The sequence below is a fragment of the Eptesicus fuscus genome, chromosome 7 (genome assembly GCF_027574615.1).
Source record: "Eptesicus fuscus isolate TK198812 chromosome 7, DD_ASM_mEF_20220401, whole genome shotgun sequence".
Taxonomy (NCBI): domain Eukaryota; kingdom Metazoa; phylum Chordata; class Mammalia; order Chiroptera; family Vespertilionidae; genus Eptesicus; species Eptesicus fuscus.
The window spans coordinates 83,433,817-83,454,470 of NC_072479.1; the positions used below are offsets into that span (position 1 = coordinate 83,433,817).

The 20,654-nt window shown below is 45.5% G+C and overlaps 1 protein-coding gene across 1 annotated transcript; it reads left to right on the plus strand.

Moving 5' to 3' along the window:
• The first annotated feature begins 2,246 nt into the window (after positions 1-2,246).
• Positions 2,247-19,965, plus strand: GSG1 (germ cell associated 1). The gene is given in 7 exon segments (XM_054719262.1): positions 2,247-2,474; positions 13,376-13,694; positions 15,846-16,016; positions 16,701-16,850; positions 17,468-17,579; positions 19,553-19,700; positions 19,702-19,965. Coding segments are annotated over 7 exon segments (1,140 nt in total). The 5' UTR covers positions 2,247-2,426; the 3' UTR covers positions 19,894-19,965.
• The last annotated feature ends 689 nt before the right edge of the window (positions 19,966-20,654 follow it).

Here is a 20,654-nt window from a genome sequence, read left to right on the forward strand (position 1 = left end):
AAAGACAAGAGGTAGGATTATTCATATATCAGATGGGATCATGTTGTGCTTGTGATGTCTGAATGGATCGGCAAAAGAAAGCAAAGCTGAAAACCACTTACCTTTATGGATTAGAGGGAGGAAAGGCTTGGAAGAAGAGGTTGTGATTTTGAGACCTTTGTTCCTTTACTCACAGAATCCCTACATATTCAATTTTTCTATGTTCTTAATTAAAAGCAATAAGGCTCAGAGAGGACATGCTTTTCTATAGACAAAACTAGAAAAAAACATACCTGAATTTACATATATATAAATATAATACAAATATGCATATTATTTGTATATACATATATTCACACAAATATATATGCATATATATTTTTATGTATACATATGTGTGTATATATATATATATGTATGTATACATATGTGTGATAGATATATATAAACTCATGAGTTCACACCAATGCCTCTAATTCCAGTGCACCCCCATATAGGGTTCTTTCTTTACTCCCCCACCCATATTTGATTTCCCTTTCCGATGTGAGAATTCTAGCTCCCAACAGCATGAACACATTTTCACGTTTGCCCAATGCCACAATACATCTAAAATAGTTTCAAAATTGCTTAACATATCCACCACAAGATGAATAAAGTATATACACTAAAAATATCCAGGAGTTGGTTTCAATTCTCCCCTACTCAACCTCACCCAAGAAGGAAGGTAAATAGTCAAATAGTGTGTTCATAAGTTACTGGAATTTTTCTTTCTTTTGCCTTTTCCTCTTCAATGTGGTTGTAGTATTTATTTGAAATATAGTTGGGTTCATTTGTTTCCACTTGTTTCCAGTTTTAGGTTTTTCTTTCTCTTCCCATCTTGCTTTAATTTTATTTTTGAAAATGTAGAACATTAACATGCTTCCAAAAGCCAAAATGATACAAAATTATATATATATACTAGAGGCCCGGTGCATGAAATTCATGCATAGGGGTGGGAAGGGTTCCTGAGCCCAGCCTGCACCCTCTCCAATCCAGGACCACTGGCTCCTAACTGCTCCCCTGCCAGCCTGGTCACTCCTAACCACCTCTGCCTCGGCCCCCACCACTGTGGCTTTGTGCGGAAGGACATCCAGATGGATGTCCAGAAGACATCCGGTCTAATTAGCATATTACCCTTTTATTATTATAGGTAGGTGGTCGGCAAACTGCAGGTCACGAGCCAGACAAAAGGCCCCCCAGCCCAACTCTTAGCTGCAATAGTGAGGAAGCCACCACCTCTCTCTTTAAACCTGTTATGTCTCAAATCCTCATTATGTACTTACTAAAATTAGTGAACCTCTACTAGGTTTCCAGATACTAGTCCTTTAGAATGGTAATTTCTATACATCATTACCTTTTGAAGGATGGTCTGGAGCTGTACTATCCAATACAGTAGCTACTAGCCACATGTGGCTCTTGAGTCCTTATAATGTGGTTAGTGTCACTGAGAAACTGAATTTCTCATTTGATTTCATTTAATTTATATTTTTTAAATGGAAGCAATATAAAATATTTTTCTATTGAACTCAGCTTGTTTTGGAGAGGACTACATTTTATTGCATATCACTATTGTATTGCAGTGTGTGGTTCCATTTTATTTATTTTTTAATGTAGCTACTAGAAAATTTATGTGTGTATGTATGTGTGTGTGTGTGTGTGTGTGTGTGCGTAGAGAGAGAGAGAAAGAGGGAGAGAGAGAGAGAGGCTCATATGGTATTTCTAATTGAAATGTGGGTCTCACTGGTTTGGCTCAGTGGATGGAGCATCAGCCTGTGGACTGAAGGGTCCCGGGTTTGATTCCAGTCAAGGGCACATGCCTGGATCGTGGGCTCGATCCCCAGTGGGGGGCATGCAGGAGGTAGCCGATCAATGATTCTCTCTCATCACTGATATTTCTGTCTCTCTCTCCCTCTCCCTTCCTCTCTGAAATCAATAAAAAATATTTTAAAAAAACTCAATGTGTTCTGGTCAGCATCATGTGGGAACCATCCCAGACCTTCAGAATCTGCTGGTTTACAAAGACACTCCCCCACCAGATGATTCTTAAGTTCAGTCATAGAAGCACTGAGCTGGATGCCTTAGAAGGCATACAGGCCTCTGGTAGGTACACCCTAGAGTAGGCCCTGTCCTGGGAGTTGGGGGGGGGGGGGGAGAGGGCGAAGCAGGGAGATCCCTGCCTGCCACTGTGATGTCACAGAGTAAACCTCATGTGTCAGCCAGCCCCACCCTGACTGGTGAACGAGCTGCAGGACATCCTTTCCATCCTCTCCAGACCACCTCACACCACCTTAGCCCTCTGCAGGCAAGAGGGAGCCTGATTCATCTTCACACTAGATACTCATTCCACTCAACCAGTTAAAACAGAGAAGATAAACTGAAACATCTTTGACTCAGAACTTCAAAAGTGAATGAACAAGTCCTCTCAACTGACTCAAAATGTTTGTCTCACCCAGAAGGTAGGTACCTTTATTTTTGAAATCTCATGACTACCTCATGTGTTATCCCTTCTCTCATGTGTATCCCGGAATATTGGATTTGTAATACAGGTTATACAAATTCACCTATTTCTTTCACAAGCTTACGGTAAAGAGCTTGAGAACACACTATAGGATTACACAAAATGGAATAAAAATATATTACTCAAGCCCAGTTTTTATTGATAAACCTGGAGATGTCCATACCTTGGCCTCTTGCTCTTTCATCCTCTTCTATTAAAATGTCCATTTCTTCTTCCTTTGCCTCTTCATCTTACTTTTCCTCTCTGTTCTCAGAGCTTCTTACAACCCCTAGCTTTTCTTTTTTCCCCCTCCATCTGTATGATTCCTGTTGCCAAATTCTGGCTCCTGCTAAAAGACCCAGTGGTGGTGGGAATGAAAAAGATGCATATGACCCTGTTGAACTGAAAGAGTAGATACTAAGTTCTCTTCCAAAGAATGAGGAGGCACCCCCATGGTCCTGCTGGAAGCCAGCTCCGGCCTGGAATCTGCTGGAACTTAAGGAGAGCATAACCTTAAGCTCTTTTGGTCTCAGAGAATCTGTGAGAATCTGCAGGGGTCCTCCCTGACACTGGAAGACGCTCACAGCCAGCAAAGATGTCTTGGCTTGTTTAGGGTAAAACCTATATCTAGTAGTAACTTGTCTCCCATTTGAAAAAGTTGGGGACTACCAACCTTCAGCTCAAAGGTTTCTAAGAAAGAGTTTTCATTATCATATATCTTGCCATTCTCAAGAGAGAAAAATGGAGCTGTTAGCTAGAGAAATAACACACACACAGGCACAGAGCAATGTGGTATGCTGCTCGATGGCTGGAAGTTAGGGGTCTCAGAAGAAAGGATAAGATAGGGCCTAAGAAAGGGACACTGGGGGACTGCAGAGCAGAGCTAGTGATTCATTCTGAGGAGCCATCCGTGTGGGCTCACTGCTCCCTACCTCGGAAGCAGCCCCAAAGTGAATAGAAGGTCAATTGAAGAATCCTCAAAATTGGATAAGAAGAGGATAGAAGGGGCCAGCCAGAGTAAATTTTATTTACCACTGGCTTATGAGGAGAGACTCAGGGAATGTGGGAGAGTCTGGTTATCAGTCTTTACCTGAAGTATACAGCACACTTAATCCATTGCCTCATTCTGGGTGAGTTTCCACTATCTGGCCTGCAAAGTGAACCCTTTGATAAGGTGGCCCGTGCCTTCCCCTTTTCCCCGAGGGGCAGCCTGCCCTGCGGATGAGTCAGGCGCTTACTAGCGCGTGGCCTTGAGCAGTCAGCCGCTCCGAACCTGATTCCTCCGGTTGTGAGGATTCAAGCAGATGCTCGGGTCTGGTACACGGTATGGGTTCCCTTCCTCAGCTCGTTCTCCCAATTTAACTCTGAGGAAATCGTCCCTTGGTGGGAAAGGACTAGAACTCAGGTCGGCTTAGGGGTTCGTGGCCCCAACATTTCACACAAGTGAGGCAAAGGCATAGCCTGGTTTTAGAACAGGAGCTAGGGACCCAGGGACGACAGGCGCAGGGCAACGCCCGGCACTGGGATCCGCAGGCCTGGGTGGGAGGCATTCCTCGGATGACCCCGTCCCAGCACTCCCGGCCGCCCGCCCCTCCGAAAGGCCGCGCTCGCAGCCCCCGCCCAATTCGGCGTCCACGTGGCGGCGATCCGGCCACGCCTCGTCGCGTCCTTGGCCCCAAGACCGCCCGCCCTCCTGCCCGCTCCCGACGGTTCCTTCGCTGGGAGGGGCCCCGCGACGCGGTTCTCCCCTGACGCGGGAGGGAGGGAGGGAGGGAGGAAGAAAGGACCCCCGCTCCCCGCCCCGCCCTCCGGGAAGTCCGTGCCGGGGCCGCTAGGGCGGGACCAGCCAAACAATGCAAAACACTCTCCGGGCGCGTCGCCGTGGTAACGCGCGCCCGTTGCTAGGCGACCCGGCGCCGTAGTAAACCGCGTGCGCGGTGTTACTCATCGAGGGAGGGGGGCGATGGGGAGCTGGCGGGGACTCGGCCGGGCTCCCGCCACCAGACTGCTGGGGGAGGGGGGAAGGGGGAGGGAGGGCAGGAATAAAAGGGATGAGGGCGGCTCACCAGGAACGGAAATGGGGCGGCCGCGCCCTGAGCGCCCCTCCAAAGGCTACCGGCGTTGGGCCCGCAGCCCTGCCCCCGCCCCGCGTCCCCAAGAGCCCAGGGCCCAGCAGGCCCGCGCGCGGGCTCCGTGACCCGCGCGTGAGCGATTGCCCCCACAGGATGTGCAAATGTGGCTGACCCTCTGATTCACTCCAGAGGCTTGGGACGTTGAATAAGGCGGCTTCCTCTCCTGGAAATGACTGCTGGAGCTAAAGCCCTCAAACAATTACATTACAAAGCGGAAAGGGAAAGGCGACGCAGAGGAGAGGCCCCCAAACGCTTTTCTGGGGTCCTTCCCACTGAACATAAGTAGAAGTGTTCCCGGAATTTGGGGCCCCTGTGAGGAAGAAAGGAGTCGTTTTTATTCTGTGAGCATTTGAGCCCATGTGGACATTAACCATGGTTACGGTTGAGACTGACCCGAAGCTGGGAAATCCCAGAGCTAAGTGTCCAAGAGGGACGTGGATGTTTTGGACACTCAGCATGGGCATTTTGCTGGCATTACTCTTCCCTTCCAGTGTCAAAATGTCGTGTGTGAAAACCTTCTGTTATCCTCATCAGTGAACGCTTAAATAGGAGGCACTGAAGTAAAGATAGATACAATTATAGCAGCAATATCTCAGATGCTTCAAGATACATCATCCATACGGGCTCCGATCCCTAGGGAATCACTGAGCTTGGGAAAGGACAAAACATTTCCAAACTGTCACTGGCTTTTGAGCAATGTGTTTGTACCCTGGACTCTGTGAACTAAAGATAATACTTGTTCATGAGATCATTGCTGTGATCTGGGCTTTGGTCATCCAAAAGCAGGAATGTTTCCACAGGTGGGAGGAAATGTATTGGCCGAGGATCTGTTTGGTGACACTAGGGGTGCATGTGTGGAGAAAGGCAGAGGGTGTGTCTGTGGATCTGTGGACTCTCACTGCTGTTGCGTATGTGAATCAGGATTCCTGTCTCCTTCAGCAACCGGAGGCTGTTGGGACACTTTTCTTTATTCACATCTTATCTTCACCTAATAGACCCCCTAACTGTATTCATGGGCCTCCTTTCCCTTATACACTTCACTCATTCATGGATGTTAGACAGGGCTAGGCTCCGAGGATCAGCAATGAATAAAACCTGGCTGCTACCATAGCTAACTACTAAAGTCATGTGAGCATAACAGACAAGTAAACCATGTGATGAGTTACATGACAGCGGCACACAGAACATGCAGGAACAGGTGCATGTAGGTCAGAGCCAGTGAGAGCCCACACATTTACACCCCACTCCAGCCTTTTACCTACCGAGGAACAAAGAGGAGGGCATTAATGGGCATGGGCCAGAAATCTGACTCCTGGGAGAAGGACAGAGAACTACTGCCCAGAAGGGCAAGTGAACCTTTGTTGGGAGAATATGCCAGTATGGATAGTGGGGAAAAAAAAAGAAAAACAGCTGGAAACCTGAGCCCCAGGCTTTGACCTTAGGGAAGTGGTGTGCTATATAGTCTCCTCTGGCTCAGCATGCTTACCCATTGTTCTAATCACCTCTTATCTACAGTGGACTCACAAATTGAATTCCTGTTTACACAGTATGTGTGGGTGTCCAGAGACCATTGTTTCTCTTACAGATGCCTATGAAATACGGTTTTGTACAGTGTGAGGAACAGTGACTGAGAACCTTACAAACATAGGTTGGTCCCAACCCTTGGCTTTGTGATGTCATCAGCACTGAGTTGCATATCTATCCCTGTGGGGCTCATCCTGAGATGGTAACAGTCCAACATACAGAAGTTAAATACTGTTTTGAGATGTGGAATCTTCGTGTCTGTGCTGAATCATGAGCTTCTGAGCTGAACCTAATTATATTTATGTTGCATTGACTAGCAATTACTTCTTCTGTTCTAAGAGAGGAAAGAGGAGGGGGAAAAAATATTAACAAGCCTAAATTACAATGAAAGGAAGTGAGTGGGATGCTAGGCTCTGATTTTTGTGGCCAGGCACAAAACTCATGTTTTGCCAGAGAGAGGAAATTAGACATTGTGGCCCAGGATCCTTAGGATGAGGGGGTGTGGGATCTCAAGATGGAGCACAGCTAGTAGCCAGCCAGCCAAGCACTCATACAAAATGCTTAGCCTCCTAAGGGGGCAGATTCGGGCTTTGGAAAGGCCTAAAATAATATAATTTTGGAGGCACTCTTTAAGAAAAACAATACAACATGACAAGTACAAATTAGGTAGCAGGGTCTTGGGAGGGGCCTACATAAGAGGGGGAACGATGAAGCTGAAGTTTCATTCGTTATATTCTAAATCCACCTCTAGGCCTCCTCATGAAAGCCTCGGCCACTCCCATCCGCTTTTCCCTGGAGAAGGCAAATGTCAGTCTATTAAGACACAGGGGGTGCGGTTTATGAGCAGAGGCAATAAAAACCAAAGACATAAGGCTGTGCCAAACGGTGACTCAAGCGGGATATGAGAGTGTCTGCAAGTATTTGAAGGGTGTCAGCAGAGAGAGGGGAAAAGAATTGTTCACTGTTCTGGGGTGGACAGGGAATGAGGGTGCAGCTAAGTAAATAAGAATGTGCACAAAATTCATCGGGAAACACCGATCACTGTATTTTCTGATACTGTGGTGTAGCATTTCCCATGGGAAGTACTTAAGGGTCGACTGAATCACCGAAAACTGACATTGGCCACAAAAAAATGTGCTAAAGGAAACAATCCTGGTTCATTCGGAGCCCTGAATTCCATAAGGCTGACACATGTGCTCTATAGATTAGTGTGGGGAGCAGGCCAACCGAGGAAACGAGAACAATCCCGAAGGGAGGAGCCGCCACCTCACCCACAGTTGCTGACTGGTGGGGAGCACATGACTAAAGAGGAAGAATCTGAGGAGATGGTGCCACCCAGCGTTGTGATGACTACTGTAGCCAGGAAACCAGCAGCCAATTCCATCATGAACTGTAACCACAGAATTGCTGCTCCCTGGTCCCAGCGGATAGGGAGTTCTGTCACAACGAATAAAAGGGTCATTGGGTAAGGTGACCAGACGTCCCGCTTTTGGCGGGATAGTCCCGATTTTTAACAATTTGTCCCGCGCCCCGCGTCCCGCGTCCCGCGGTGTTTTAAAAAAGTCCCGATTTTTGGAAAGAATGCACGACATGCTAGGGAACGGCGGGAGAACTGGAAGGGAATATACGGTTTTCGGTGGCCCTGTGGCTATTTAACCAGGATATGAGTTTTATATTATTTTTGTTAATTTTATAATGTTAAACTTTAATAATAACAAATAATTGTTGAGAACTGATTATCGAGAACTGCTTATCAAAGTTCGCATTGTTGATCAGTTGTTAGAATTCGACCACCATTGTTTGGACTTAATGAACAATGGCATTTTTTGGGATTGGCAACGATGAAAACATTTTGTAACTGTCTCTCAGACGATACACATCGTACTGCGTGCTAGTAAGCTAGTTAAACAAGTGATGTCATTACAAATCAGCTATTCAGATAATTTAGGTAAGTTATTTATTTATTTCATAAATACATAAATTTTCTTGAATTTAGCAAACAGTACTCGTATTATTTATATTTTATAGTGGCGGCAAAAAGTCTAGCGCCGGCCTTGAAAGTGACACTACGACTTACGTTATGGCAAATTCATGACCTTTTAAACAACGACAGCAATCTACTAAAAATAATTCACTCAAATGAGAAACATGCCAAAGAATAAAATAATACTATACATAATTTTTTATTTATTATATTTGTAAATTGTACTTATGTTGAAATTTTAAAAAATATATTACAATACTATTTTTGCATTATATGAAAATTTTTGTTGCTCCATATAGACCAAATTTTTAATCAAGAATCTCCCCCCCCCCCCCCACCCCGGTCAATGGTGTCCTGCTTTACCAATGTTAAAATCTGGTCACCTTATCATTGGGTGATACAGGAATTGTGCCTGGGCACAAGCATATTGCATCAAATAGGCTGTTCACATCAGTGTGAGAAGAATAGAGAATGTATTGGGTGACAGAAGTGAGATCCAGAGAGGCTCCTTTGGCTAAAAGGTAGACTAATGGACTAATTCAAACACTCTGAGGAGAGCCTGCCTTTGATTCCCTAAGCTGACTGCACAAACAGAGAATGGGAAAAACCTTCACTTGGTTGATGGTGAATCTGGAAGAGGTGGGAGAAGGGTAGGGCAGGGAATAGAGGGTTTCATTAAATATAAGCCCAAGCTCTAACCAGTTTGGCTCAGTGGATAGAGCGTCGGCCTGTGGACTGAAGGGTCCCAGGTTCGATTATGGTCAAGGGCATGAACCTTGGTTGCAGGCACATCCCCAGTAGGAGGTGTGCAGGAGGCAGCTGATCAATGTTTCTCTCTCATCGATGTTTCTAACTCTCTATCGCTCTCTCTTCCTCTCTGTAAAAAAAATCAATAAAATATATTTTAAAATATATATATAAGCCCAAAATGAGTCAAACAGGTGTTATTTTAAAATATATTTTTATTGGTTTCAGACAGGAAGGGAGAGGGAGAGATAGAAACATCAATGGTGAGAATCATTGATCGGCTACCTCCTGCATGCCCCTGACTGGGGATGGAGCCTGCAACCTGGGTATGTGCCCTGACCAGGAATTGAACCACGACCTCCTGGTTCATAGGTCGACACTTAATCATTGAACCACACCAGCCACACCAGGAGTTATTTTAGTTCCCTGGTTATATATTTTTTCAGTCTGTTCAGCTTTTTACTGATTGTTAGGTCAGAGTGGTAGTATACAAGTTGCTTACATGTGGAGCCAGAAACAAGAAGTCCATCCTGGGTATATACTAAGAGTGTCCTAAAATTACAGATTCCGAACCTCACCCCAGAACTACTATGGAATCTCAGGATGGGGGTCCAGAAATCTACATCTTTTCCAAAATTTCGGATACTTCTGATGCTTAGAATGGAGAAGTACTGCTCTCAATAAGAGGAATTTATAATCAAGAAAAAATGTTATGAGAGGGGTACAGTGTGACAAGGACAGAGAGGAGGAAACAGCTCCCATTCATTTTTAAAGAATGAGTGACTTTCATACTAATCTTGATGAGAGTCAGATCACCAAGTAAGAAGGTAATACAGAATGTCTCCCACCCTTGTCATCCTAATTAGTATGATTTTTGAGGACAGAAAGAACAACATGAACTTCTAGGTGACCAGAAACAAGAATATATGCAATCAACACCTTATTCATTTGTCATATTTCTTTTTTAAGCTTTAGAAACCATCCTATATAATAAAAGCCCAGCAACAGAATGGCAGAACGACCAGTTGACCAGTCTCTATGATGCGCACTGACCACCAGGGGGAAGATGCCCAATGCAGGAGTTGTCCCCTGGTGGTCAGTGTGCTCCCACAGTAGGAGCACCCCTCGGCTAATCGGGATGAGCAGCGTTCCCACAGCAGGCCAATCCCCACAGGCCACGCCCCACACCAGTGCACGAATCCTGTGCACTGGGCCTCTAGTTTAAAATAAAAATAAAAATTGTCACTCCTTTGCCTGGAGAACAGGGAGAAATGGTAGATAGCTGTAGCATTGCTGACCCTGGAATTTGTCTCCTATCCTACTCCATCTGCATCCTCACCACATCCCCAACCCAACACTCTCTGACTGCCTCAGCATTCCATGCAAAGAGATGATGTTAATAATCCTTAGTAATGATGCTAACTGAAGGGTGGAGACCATCCAAGATACCAGGAAGCTATTTCATATCCATGAGTTCTATGAAGCTCTGACATTGCAGATAATAGAGCTTATTAAAGAGATGGAAAGCCCTACATAAGGGAATGAAAACCTTTGCATTAATGGTGATCCTGTAATATTTGTGTGTCTGCCATAAAATGAAGCCCAATCCATTCACATCAGTTACCTAGGGAATGGCAGTGGAATGGAAACTAAATCATCACTTTGTAAAGAAATGTCCCTCTGTGGGTGCAGGTCTTTGCTTTTCTGTGATTAATCCCAGATCCCCATTGGCAAACGCTCCCATGTAATCTCCCAGAACAGCTGGGCCATGATTGTATTGTCAATTATTAAATGCCCAAGTTTCCTGCAAGGCAGCATTTAATCATGAGGCGCTCCAAAGAGAGAGAGAGATGGAAGAGGAGGGATGGTAGGGGGTGGGAGGAGAAGATGGGAAGGCTAGTTTTCAATTTTTCAACGTTAAACCAAAGAGATGTGGAACCCAGACGGCATCCTGCAGTCCTTCCACACAAGCTGCAAGAGTCTGACTATGGCCAAGGTAACCAGCTTCGCCCTCTTACTGCTCAGAACATACATTGCAGAGTTATTTTGCACCTGATTCTTCTAAGAGGTGTGACTGTCTCATCAATTTGTTGTCTATGTTAAGCCTATGTTAATTACGAGTTTTCCTGTTAACCAATGTTGATGGAAGAATTAGTACCTATACACTCCCTAATGATCTGAACCCAAGTGTCGGGAAGTCACTCATTGTCCCTTTTCTGTGGAGTAGAATCACCTTGGCATGGGGCTTGTCAGCACATGCAAAGATATAACTTTCCTTATGGCTGCTGCTTCTTCATGATCACCTTAAGGAAACCCCTGAAAAATTATATTTGTTCTTCCATTCAAGAGGTTTGTGGATCCCGGAGGGGGGGAAAGGCATATTGTGGGGGGAGAAATAAAATATGTGATGAGAAGTACGGCACTATAGGTGTCAAATATAATTCTTGAATGAGGGTCCTTATGTCTATCCTTGGTGGACACTCATTCTGAAAGAAGCCTCTTTGGGCTTCATTCCAAGCTCTTTTCATCTTTTGTTTCTCAAATCACCTTTCCTTAAATTCATTGTCACTTTGGTGCTGCAAAGTGGTTGTACATGGTGTGGGGTTCATTATTCTTACTTCTGAATAACCTGCAGAACTTAAAAATATGTGTAAATTGAAATGGATTAAGGGTAGAAATGAAATCTGATGTGATATGATGATGATAAATTTCCAAGCCACCAAAGACTAAAAATAAAGTTGTTGAAAATGTAGAATTGCCTAAATCCTTAGACAAAATGATTAATGAAGATGTTTTATCTGGAAGTCTATTTCCTATTCAGGCAATGGACAGGAAGATAATTAGAAAGGGTAACTTGTGTAACAGAATAACAACTAAAACCAATAAGATTTTCATGACTAAAAACAAGATTAAAACATTCTTTTGGGGGGCGACAGCGGGGGTGATGAGCCAACATATAATACCCATATCTAGCAATATAAGATGTTTCTCCCTCCCAGGTGCTGTGGTTTTTTAGTCCTTACCGAGGTCACCCAGAGTCTTGCACAGTCTGACAATTCTTGGTGGATTTAATTTATTTTGAGCGCTTAAAAAAGAAAAACCCAATTAGCAGATTGCCTTCCAGAAACAGTTTATCATGTTTTGTATATTGGTTTTTATATACATATGAGTAGTGTGTATTTCTTATTGCCATAAAATAATCCACACTTTGTCTGTAGCCTGCACTGTTTTAGTCCCTGGAAAGTCTAAAGAACAAACTGTTATATTTCTGAGATAAAGTTCTCTGTTAAATGTAGAAAATGTTAAGCTGGAGATGATGAGAGAGGCAGATTAATGGGCCTATCCCATTTAGCTATGGTTTTATTTACGTCTCTTAAGCTAAGCAGATTTGGGTCTGATTAATTCTGCTATGAGAGATCCCCTGAAAAGCTCAAGATGGTTTACTTTAAGAAGCATCTGTCAGCAGCTAAGTATGGGCTTCCTTTCTATTCAGAACGTATTAGCACAATAGTATAAACATTCCATTACACAAAGTGCAAGACCTGTCAAATTTATTTTTGTTACATCTGGCTCCAAGCCACCACTCCCCAAAGTTGAAACGTCTAGCATTGGTCATTCTTCAATTAGCCCTTCTCTTAGACTAAAAATAACGAGGTCAGGGGCTCCCCACAGAGCCACACGGGCCACAGACCTTTCTGCTGCCGCACCCTGTGTCCCGGCTGTGAGTCGGGCAGTGCCCCTCCACCGGCCAAAGTCACCCTTTCCGTGGCTCCATGGCCTGGGCACTTGGTGCGCAGCCTCCAAGGACACCAAGCAGCCATCTCCCATTTGACTCCTGCATCTCAGTGGCCGTGGATGGAAAGCTGGACCCAGATAACCAGGTCTCTCAGAACCCACAGCTTCCTCTGCTCTCTACCCTAGTGGGCCCACTGTTTCCTTTTATCCTCAAGGCCCCACCCCTATGATCCAGTTAATCATTGGCTGATAGGACACATCCTTCCTTGCTTCTCTCAGAGGAACCTATGATGCAGGGAAGAGGACAGCGAAAACTCAATTACCATATCAGACACCTCAGCGAGTCAGTGCTACTACCTTTCAATGCAGACAACTCCAAAAATGATGACCAGCGAGAGCATTGAGAGTGCTCCCAGCTCTTTTTCTCAACCTGATCTATGGCCCTCAGTGGCTTCATCCCTATTCTGACTGAGGTTATTCTCTGATGCCTCTTTGGACCATCCTCAGTAAGCATTTTAGTATCATACGGTCCAGCTTAAATAAACATCATCGCTAGGGTGCCTACCCTGGGCCACCTGAAGCCCACCTTCCACACAGCTCCTTGGAGGAAACTCAAAGCGGCTGGTGGCGCCGGCAGGTTGGAGGGAAGGGGCCTGTGCTTAGGGAGCCTCGGGGAAGGGTGTCCGGATCTTCCAGGAGGCTCTGAAAGCAGGCTCTCCCCTTGTCTGTCTGTTACAGATGGAGCTCCCGAAGATCTTCTCTAGCCAATGGACATTCCTATTTGCCATCCTCAACCTGCTATCACTCAGCTTCTCCACAGCATCCCTGCTCAGCAACTCCTGGTTTGTGGGCACACAGAAGGTGCCCAAGCCCCTGTGCGGAGAAGGTCTGGCAACCAAGTGCTTTGACCTGCCAGTGCCCTTGGATGGGGGCAGCAGCAGCACATCATCCCAGGAGGTGGTGCAATGCAGCTGGGAGACTGGGGATGACCGCTTCTCCTGCCATACCTTCCGGAGTGGCATGTGGCTATCCTGTGAGGAAACTGTGGAAGAACCAGGTAGACTTCTCATCCCCAGCTGCCTGACCGCCCCCTCCCCCATGGGATCTTATAGCCCTCCCCACACCCCATCGGCCTCACCCCCAAGCTCAGCATTTCCCACCATTGTACTGTGTGTTATCTCCTTAGGGGACCCCCTTTTAATAAGGATGAAAGTCCATCTGGCTTTTCACTTCCTGCCTGTCTAGTAGACTCACTGGGTTAAAATAGTATTATCCTTCAAGGGTTCCATTTAGACTTTCAACAGTATGAGGATTTCCATTCTAGCAAACTAAAGTCGCTGTTTAGAAACAAAAAAGGAGAGATGATATTACAGGAACAGCCCTGCTCTGCCCAGTTGTGACCTTATCGGGATAACTTCATTTCTATAGGCCTCGATTTTCTCATCAATGAGATGGATCAGAGTAGATCGCCCTTAAAGCCCCTTCCTTCCCCTCCCTCCTGAAAAAAAGGGTTTTCTCATTCTAAGTATTTATATATATATAAAAGGCTAATATGCCAAGTGTCCCTCCAACTATCCAACCAGTCACCATGATGCTCACTGACCACCAGGGAGCAGACTCTCAATACAGGAGCTGCTGTGACATGCACTGGCCATTTACAAAGAAATGGCACTGCAGACCTGGTGCTGACAAAGCAACACTTGGCTTCCCCCAAGTGGGACACAGGCCCCGCCACCACCCTGGAGCAACAGCCTATCAAATCGCAGCCAACACTGCCAAGACCCCATGGCGCAAAATGCCACCCACAGCCCAGCCCGGAAACAGTGGCTGTGGGCGCTGGGTAATGATGTCATGTAGCAATGGCCGGCTTCCTCTCCCTAGTGACTAGCCTCCTTGGAGTTTCTTCAGCCCAGGAACCCAACTTGCTTTATAGCCAGGTAGAAACATTTTACACTTTAACCAAATGGCTGTGAAGCATTTTCCCATGCCTCATCTCATTTGATCCTCATAGAAGTCCTGGAGTAGGTAGATAGGAGACTCGGTAGAATCCTATTTTCTTTTCATTAGCTGGAAAACGGAGATTTAGAAAGTTTAGAAACTTGACCCGAATGAAAAGAAGTAAGAAATGGTGGAACTAGAAAATGACTTCAGGTTTTCTCACTGCACAGAATATAGTCAAACACTGCTACAGTTAAATATTTCACCCCTTGTTCTCCCGCATGATCTACAATAATAATCTGCTTCATGTTGATATTTACTGCTGTGTTGCTGACAATTACCTGAAAGAGAAGTTGGGGTGCTTCACTGGGTGGAAAAAGTTTAGCTAAATCAGAAAGCAGGTCTAATTAAGCAAGTTTATTTATATATATAAAGCTCTCTCTGGCACCAATTGCATGTGTGTCTTTCCATCTGTCACTGTTGATCGCGAATTTGGTTGACACTTCTATTATAAAGAGCAAATATCAATATTAAAATATTTCTTCTAATTAATTTCCTTTCAATGTGCACAAATTAGTGCACCAGGCCTCTAGTTATTTGTAATGTTAAAAGCAGGGTAATTGAAGCTCAGAGAGAGTAATTAGGCCCTATGAGGATGTCAGGGCTCTGATGTCAGCATGCACCCTCACCCCTGGTCCTCAGGTTAGGAGCAATTAGGTTGAGGTCACCCTCCCTGCTTCCTACTCAAAGCATTCAAATGTCACCTGGTAGTGAAGCTTTTCTAAAGCCCCAAATCACAGACAATTTGCGATCTGCTCCTTCTCCTGGCTTGGGCTAAGGAGAAAAGGAGCCAGAAGAGGAATATAAATGTGTATTGTGCCATTTAATACCACTCCAACTCTAGTCCCTAAACAATTTAGAGCCATTCAGACTAGTGGGACAGCCTCCGCAAATGGCCTGGGTTAACACTGGGGTCATTAACTCTTCCTGGGGTCATTAACAGGAGCAGGAACATTTTCCTCTCAGGGAAACATTGTCATCTTCATTATCAGGAATTGAGAAATTAATTTTGGGTGACTCTTGTCTATGCCATTCATTCTTCCATGCATTCTTAACTGCTTTCAAAGAGACGTTTACTGCCTGCCTACTGTCTGCTGGGCAGGCACTGCGTCAAAACAAATGGAGTGGTGCTGGGTATGGGACTGGGGACAGATTTCCTCCCAACTGTCCAAGGAAGCACCTCCAAGAAACTGACCCTTGTCTGTTTCAGGGGAGAAATACCGAAGTTTCATTGAACTCACACCACCAACCAAGAGAGGTGAGAAAGGACTACTGGAATATGCCACGTTGCAAGGCCTACATCACCCCACTCTCCGATTTGGAGGGAAGCGGTTAATGGAGAAGGCTTTCCTCCCCCACCCTCCCTTGGGGCTTGTGGCAAGTATGTGGGTTTGATAACAAATTTAGTTGCCATTGAGTTTGGGGGCTTCTCTGGATCCAAATCGTACTGTGATCTCCCACTTTTCTCTTCTGAGTTCCAAAGGGCTGACACAGATTCCTTCTAGAGCTGCCTTTCATTCACATGCAGGAATGCAAGGAAAGGAACAGCAGGGACAAATCAAGTTCACAAATAGAAAACCACAGCTCTGACCTACTCCTGTTGCCAAGTAACCATGTTGAAAAGCTTAGGTTTTTCCTTTTTTTCTCCAATAATTTTTTTGTGTCTGTGTAAAATAGAAGGAAAAGGGGAGACATGGAGGGAGGGAAGAAATAAAACTGACTATCCAAAATTAAGAAAAAAGAGAAACAACAATGGTAAACAGCAAAGCCTATTACTGCAAGATTTCAATGACTGCTCAAATCTCTCTTAACAGTATTTACAGCCAATCAATTTTTCTTGATTATATGTTGGGTACCGAGTAGAGTGAGAGCTGTGGGGTGCTAGCAAAGAACCCCAAATTAAGGAATGTTCCCAGCTGGTTTCAGCTTTGTCTCACCCTCCCCTTCTCTGATGCTGCAAGGCTTTTCTCTTTCAATAGGCATCACCTAATCTCCCATCTGATAGTTCACCGTCCAGTTATTTAACTGGCAGGGTGAGGGTGCCTCTTCCTCTGCTTTCCAACAGAGAACCTATGGCTATCACTGGGAGCCCAGTTTGCCTGCATCGGACTTGAACTCGGTTTCCTCCTCCTATTAACGGACTTGCTGTTCACCGGGAACCCTGGCTGCGGGCTCAAGCTGAGCACCTTTGCCGCCATCTCCTCTGTCATGTCAGGTGAGCGCCCCCAAGGCTGGAGAGGATGGGTGTCCTCTGCGCCCTCTGAAGCACTAGCCGGCTGGCTGGTCTCTGCCCTGAGGGGAGGAAAGAGGAACCTTTGGCGGGGTGTGTGTGGGAGGGAAGAGGTATGAGATACATTGCAAGCCTTTTCCATCTTAAATTGAGATAACATGTGAAATGTCATCTTAGACCATGATGTGCTTTGTGAAATGGTTTACCCCTAGGTTCTTTTTCTTTGCAAATGCCTCGATGTGTAAATTAGCTTGGTTTACTTTTCCATTGTGACACAGAGCTTTTCAAGACTGTTGGCTGAAGTAAGAGATGCACATATCAGATCAAGAATAAAGCTCACACTGGGGGTATGGGTGGGGAGAAGTCAAGGGGAACGTAGCCCTGAGTGCAGCATTGACTCAGACGTTCTCCATAGCTCTACAGTCTGGGGCAGCCTGTTGCAGAAAGTCCCCCTGCATTCAGGGAGTCCCTCTGGCAGATTCGTCTTCCCGGACCTGTGACTGCACCTGATACACATGAGAAGGTTGATCTGAAGTCTAGTTCCCTGTAGATGGCAATGTCAGCCTTTCTCTAAAGGTGCTGCCTTCCTGCTCCCTCTGTAGGCCTTCTGGGGATGGTGGCCCACATGATGTATTCACAAGTCTTCCAGGCAACTGCCAACTTGGGTCCAGAAGACTGGAGGCCACATGCTTGGAATTATGGGTGGGCCTTCTAATAAGTGCTTACCATTATCTCCTGAACCTTTGGCCCCGCCCCCAGCCAACCTTTATTAGATTTGCTCCCCTCAAGTAGACCCTTGCTTCGTGTTCTTCTACCTTCTCTTCACCCCTCATCCCAGAAGCCTGTCAGTCAAACAGAGGGTTGGACCATCAGGCCACACCCATTCTTCCCCCACCTTCTGAACAGGTACAGAGAGGGTTCTAGTTTGTTTTGTGAGGCTGTTGTCTTGCCCACTTTTTCTGCTGGTACAACTGTTGCAATTGCTTCTTTACCTGATAAGTATGTTGCCCTTGGGAAACAAGACTGATTTTGTACGGCTTATGGGAATGATGCTCTATATTTTATATATTTTATGATTTGAGGTATTAGAGGACAGAGAAATGGTCAATTGGCCTTGAAATTTGGATTGAATTCTACTCCCTGTGAATGGCTTATTCTCCTGTAATGAAGACTAACTTCTTCCTACCACCATTTTTATTCCACCAAACTGTGTTAGAAATAAAACTTCCCCTACAGTCATTCTCTAATCCTTAGAAAACTAAGGAATCAGTGATTTTTAGAGATCTCTTTAAAAAAGAGAAGCAGCAACCATGACAAAACAAATATAGTCAAGATAAACATCTCCTTTGCTTAAGAGTTCCTCACTTTCTCCCTTGAAGCACATGCTGGATTCAGGCACAGGGGCAACCTGAACTGACAGTAACTATCTGGATAGTGCTATGGACTTTAACAGTACTGAAAAGATGCAGTGCCAGCTACATCTTTCTATGCTAAAGAAGGTAATATGGAAAGCTCCACATGTTGGTTACAAGATCCTACCCTTTTCTCGCTGCATAATACATGCTATTTGATTCAGGCTGGGTCTTTGGTCTACTTCTCCAGCCACCCTATTCAGTTTAACTCATTTCCCAGACTCACTGTTTCTCAACTTTGCCTGTCTCCAAGCCATTGCTGGCATTACTATAGAGCTCAGACTGCAAAACTCCCATCAGAAGCTTCCCCAGCCTGAGTCTACTTCGTCTGCCAGAGGCTGCAGACAGGAACACATAGTACCAGCATGTGGCCTGGCTTTAACCATCCCTTGGCCTCATGAAATCTCTCACTAACCTCACACAACTTCCTGTTTCCTGGGCCACCCAGAATCACAGGGAGATTTAGGATTTGACTTTCCAAGTTTTCAGGGCCGTGTCTGATAAAGTTCCCTGATGACTTTTCTTCTTTGATGAATCCATCCAGCTTCTCTTCATCTCTAGCATCCCTTCCATCCATTATAAACTCCCTAGAGTCGAGAACCAAATTGTTTTCATAATAGGCAAGTTCCACTAGTGCAACCTGTAATACCTCCAAATGTGTAGTAAGTGCTTCCTGATCCTCAACTTTGTGGGCCCTTAAAACTGCTAAGCTCAGAACAAAGGAAGAGGGAGATGATCACTCCAGCATCCCAGTGAAGGAAAATCTTTGGCAGGGTGTGTGAGAGAGGGGAGGGGTTAGGGAGAAGGGGGCAGGGAACTATTACAGTGGGTGGTGCCCACTGTATTCAGCCAAGCCACATGTCTATGGAGTCTTGGAGATTACACAAGGGTAACTGCAGCTTGAGAAACAGTAGGCAACAACGTTAAGTGTGTGTGTTTATATACAAAAAGTAGGCACACCAAATATAAACAAGCACAGCACTAACAAGTAATTCCATGAAAACGAATCTGCTCAACTCCTCGTCTGCCTTTCATACTACATGCATCATTCTCTTTTACTACGAAACATCCAGAGTGTAACCTACTACGACAGACCAAATTAAGTCCTTTTACCCACAGTTCTTTCCCTGCAACACAGTGGAAGACAGCACAGTCAGGTCCCTAAGTCCCTAAGAGGCATCAGCCTAGTTTACTAGTAAGGAAGGGATCAGGGCATTTTTCTTTCAAACCTGTCAGAAAGATTCTGTCTAATTTTTTTTGTATGTTTGTTCCTAGTACAGCCTGAATTTCCTTCACCTGCTGCATGGCATCAGCTGTCACCACCTTCAACACATACACCTAGCTGGTGCTGGAGTTCAAGTGCAAGCACAGGAAGAGCTTTGAAGGAAACTTGAGTTGCCTGCCACACCACCACCAGTGTTTCCTCCAACCGCTGCCCAGGTGCAGCCCACCCGGGGGGCCCTCTGACCAGCTACCACCAGTACCACAATCAGCCCAGCCGCTCTGTCTCTGAAGGAGTTGACTTCTATGCAGAGCTACGCAACCAGGGATTCCAACAAGACACCAGCCAGCTGCTAAAAGAACTGGCTGGGTCTCCTGTAGAAGAACAGTGTTAGGAGTTAAGTGGGTTTGGAGAGCAGGCTGAGCCCCACCTTACATGCTTGTTATCAACACGTGCTTAAGCCAAAGTCTGTTTCTTGAGCATGGTTTTTAGAGGTTAAGGACAAGGGTATGTCCAAGTACAAGTACAAAGTGTGTGTGGGGGTTGCCGGGTGCCACTTCTCCCTTTCCATTCACAGCTCGATCTTTCACTGTCTATACCTCACGCGTTCAGATTCATTTTCTCTCCTTTACTCATTGCTTGTTATGTGCTGGGTTCTGGGCTAAGCAATGGAGATAAAAAAGAGGAGTAAAATGCAGTTCTTGCCCTTTAGGGGCTTATCAATCTGGTCATCTGTCTGGGGTCTGAAGGAATGGAGGTGGGCAAATCAGCAGTCGATGATTGTGGCTCCATTTTGCATGGTGCACTTGAATGTCCTGGAAGTCTCAGAAGGGAAGACGAAGGCAATTGTAGGGGCTTTGACACGTAGATGTCCCTCACACTGCCTCTTACAAGATCTGTATCCACACTGTGGACACCCAATGAGAGTTTAATTAAACATGATCCTAGAAGCCAGAGGGAGATGAATGTGGATGAGAAGGCTCCAACCACATGCAGGGACAGGCCCACTTCCAGAAATGGCCCACTGAGGCAGGATTACGCCTCCCCAGTGAAGAACCACACAGGAGACTTCCCCAGTGAACAGGCTGTGGGCTGTGCTCCTCTCTTGATCCCCACCTTCTCACCCATCCACAGGGGAAAACATTCTTGACAGCT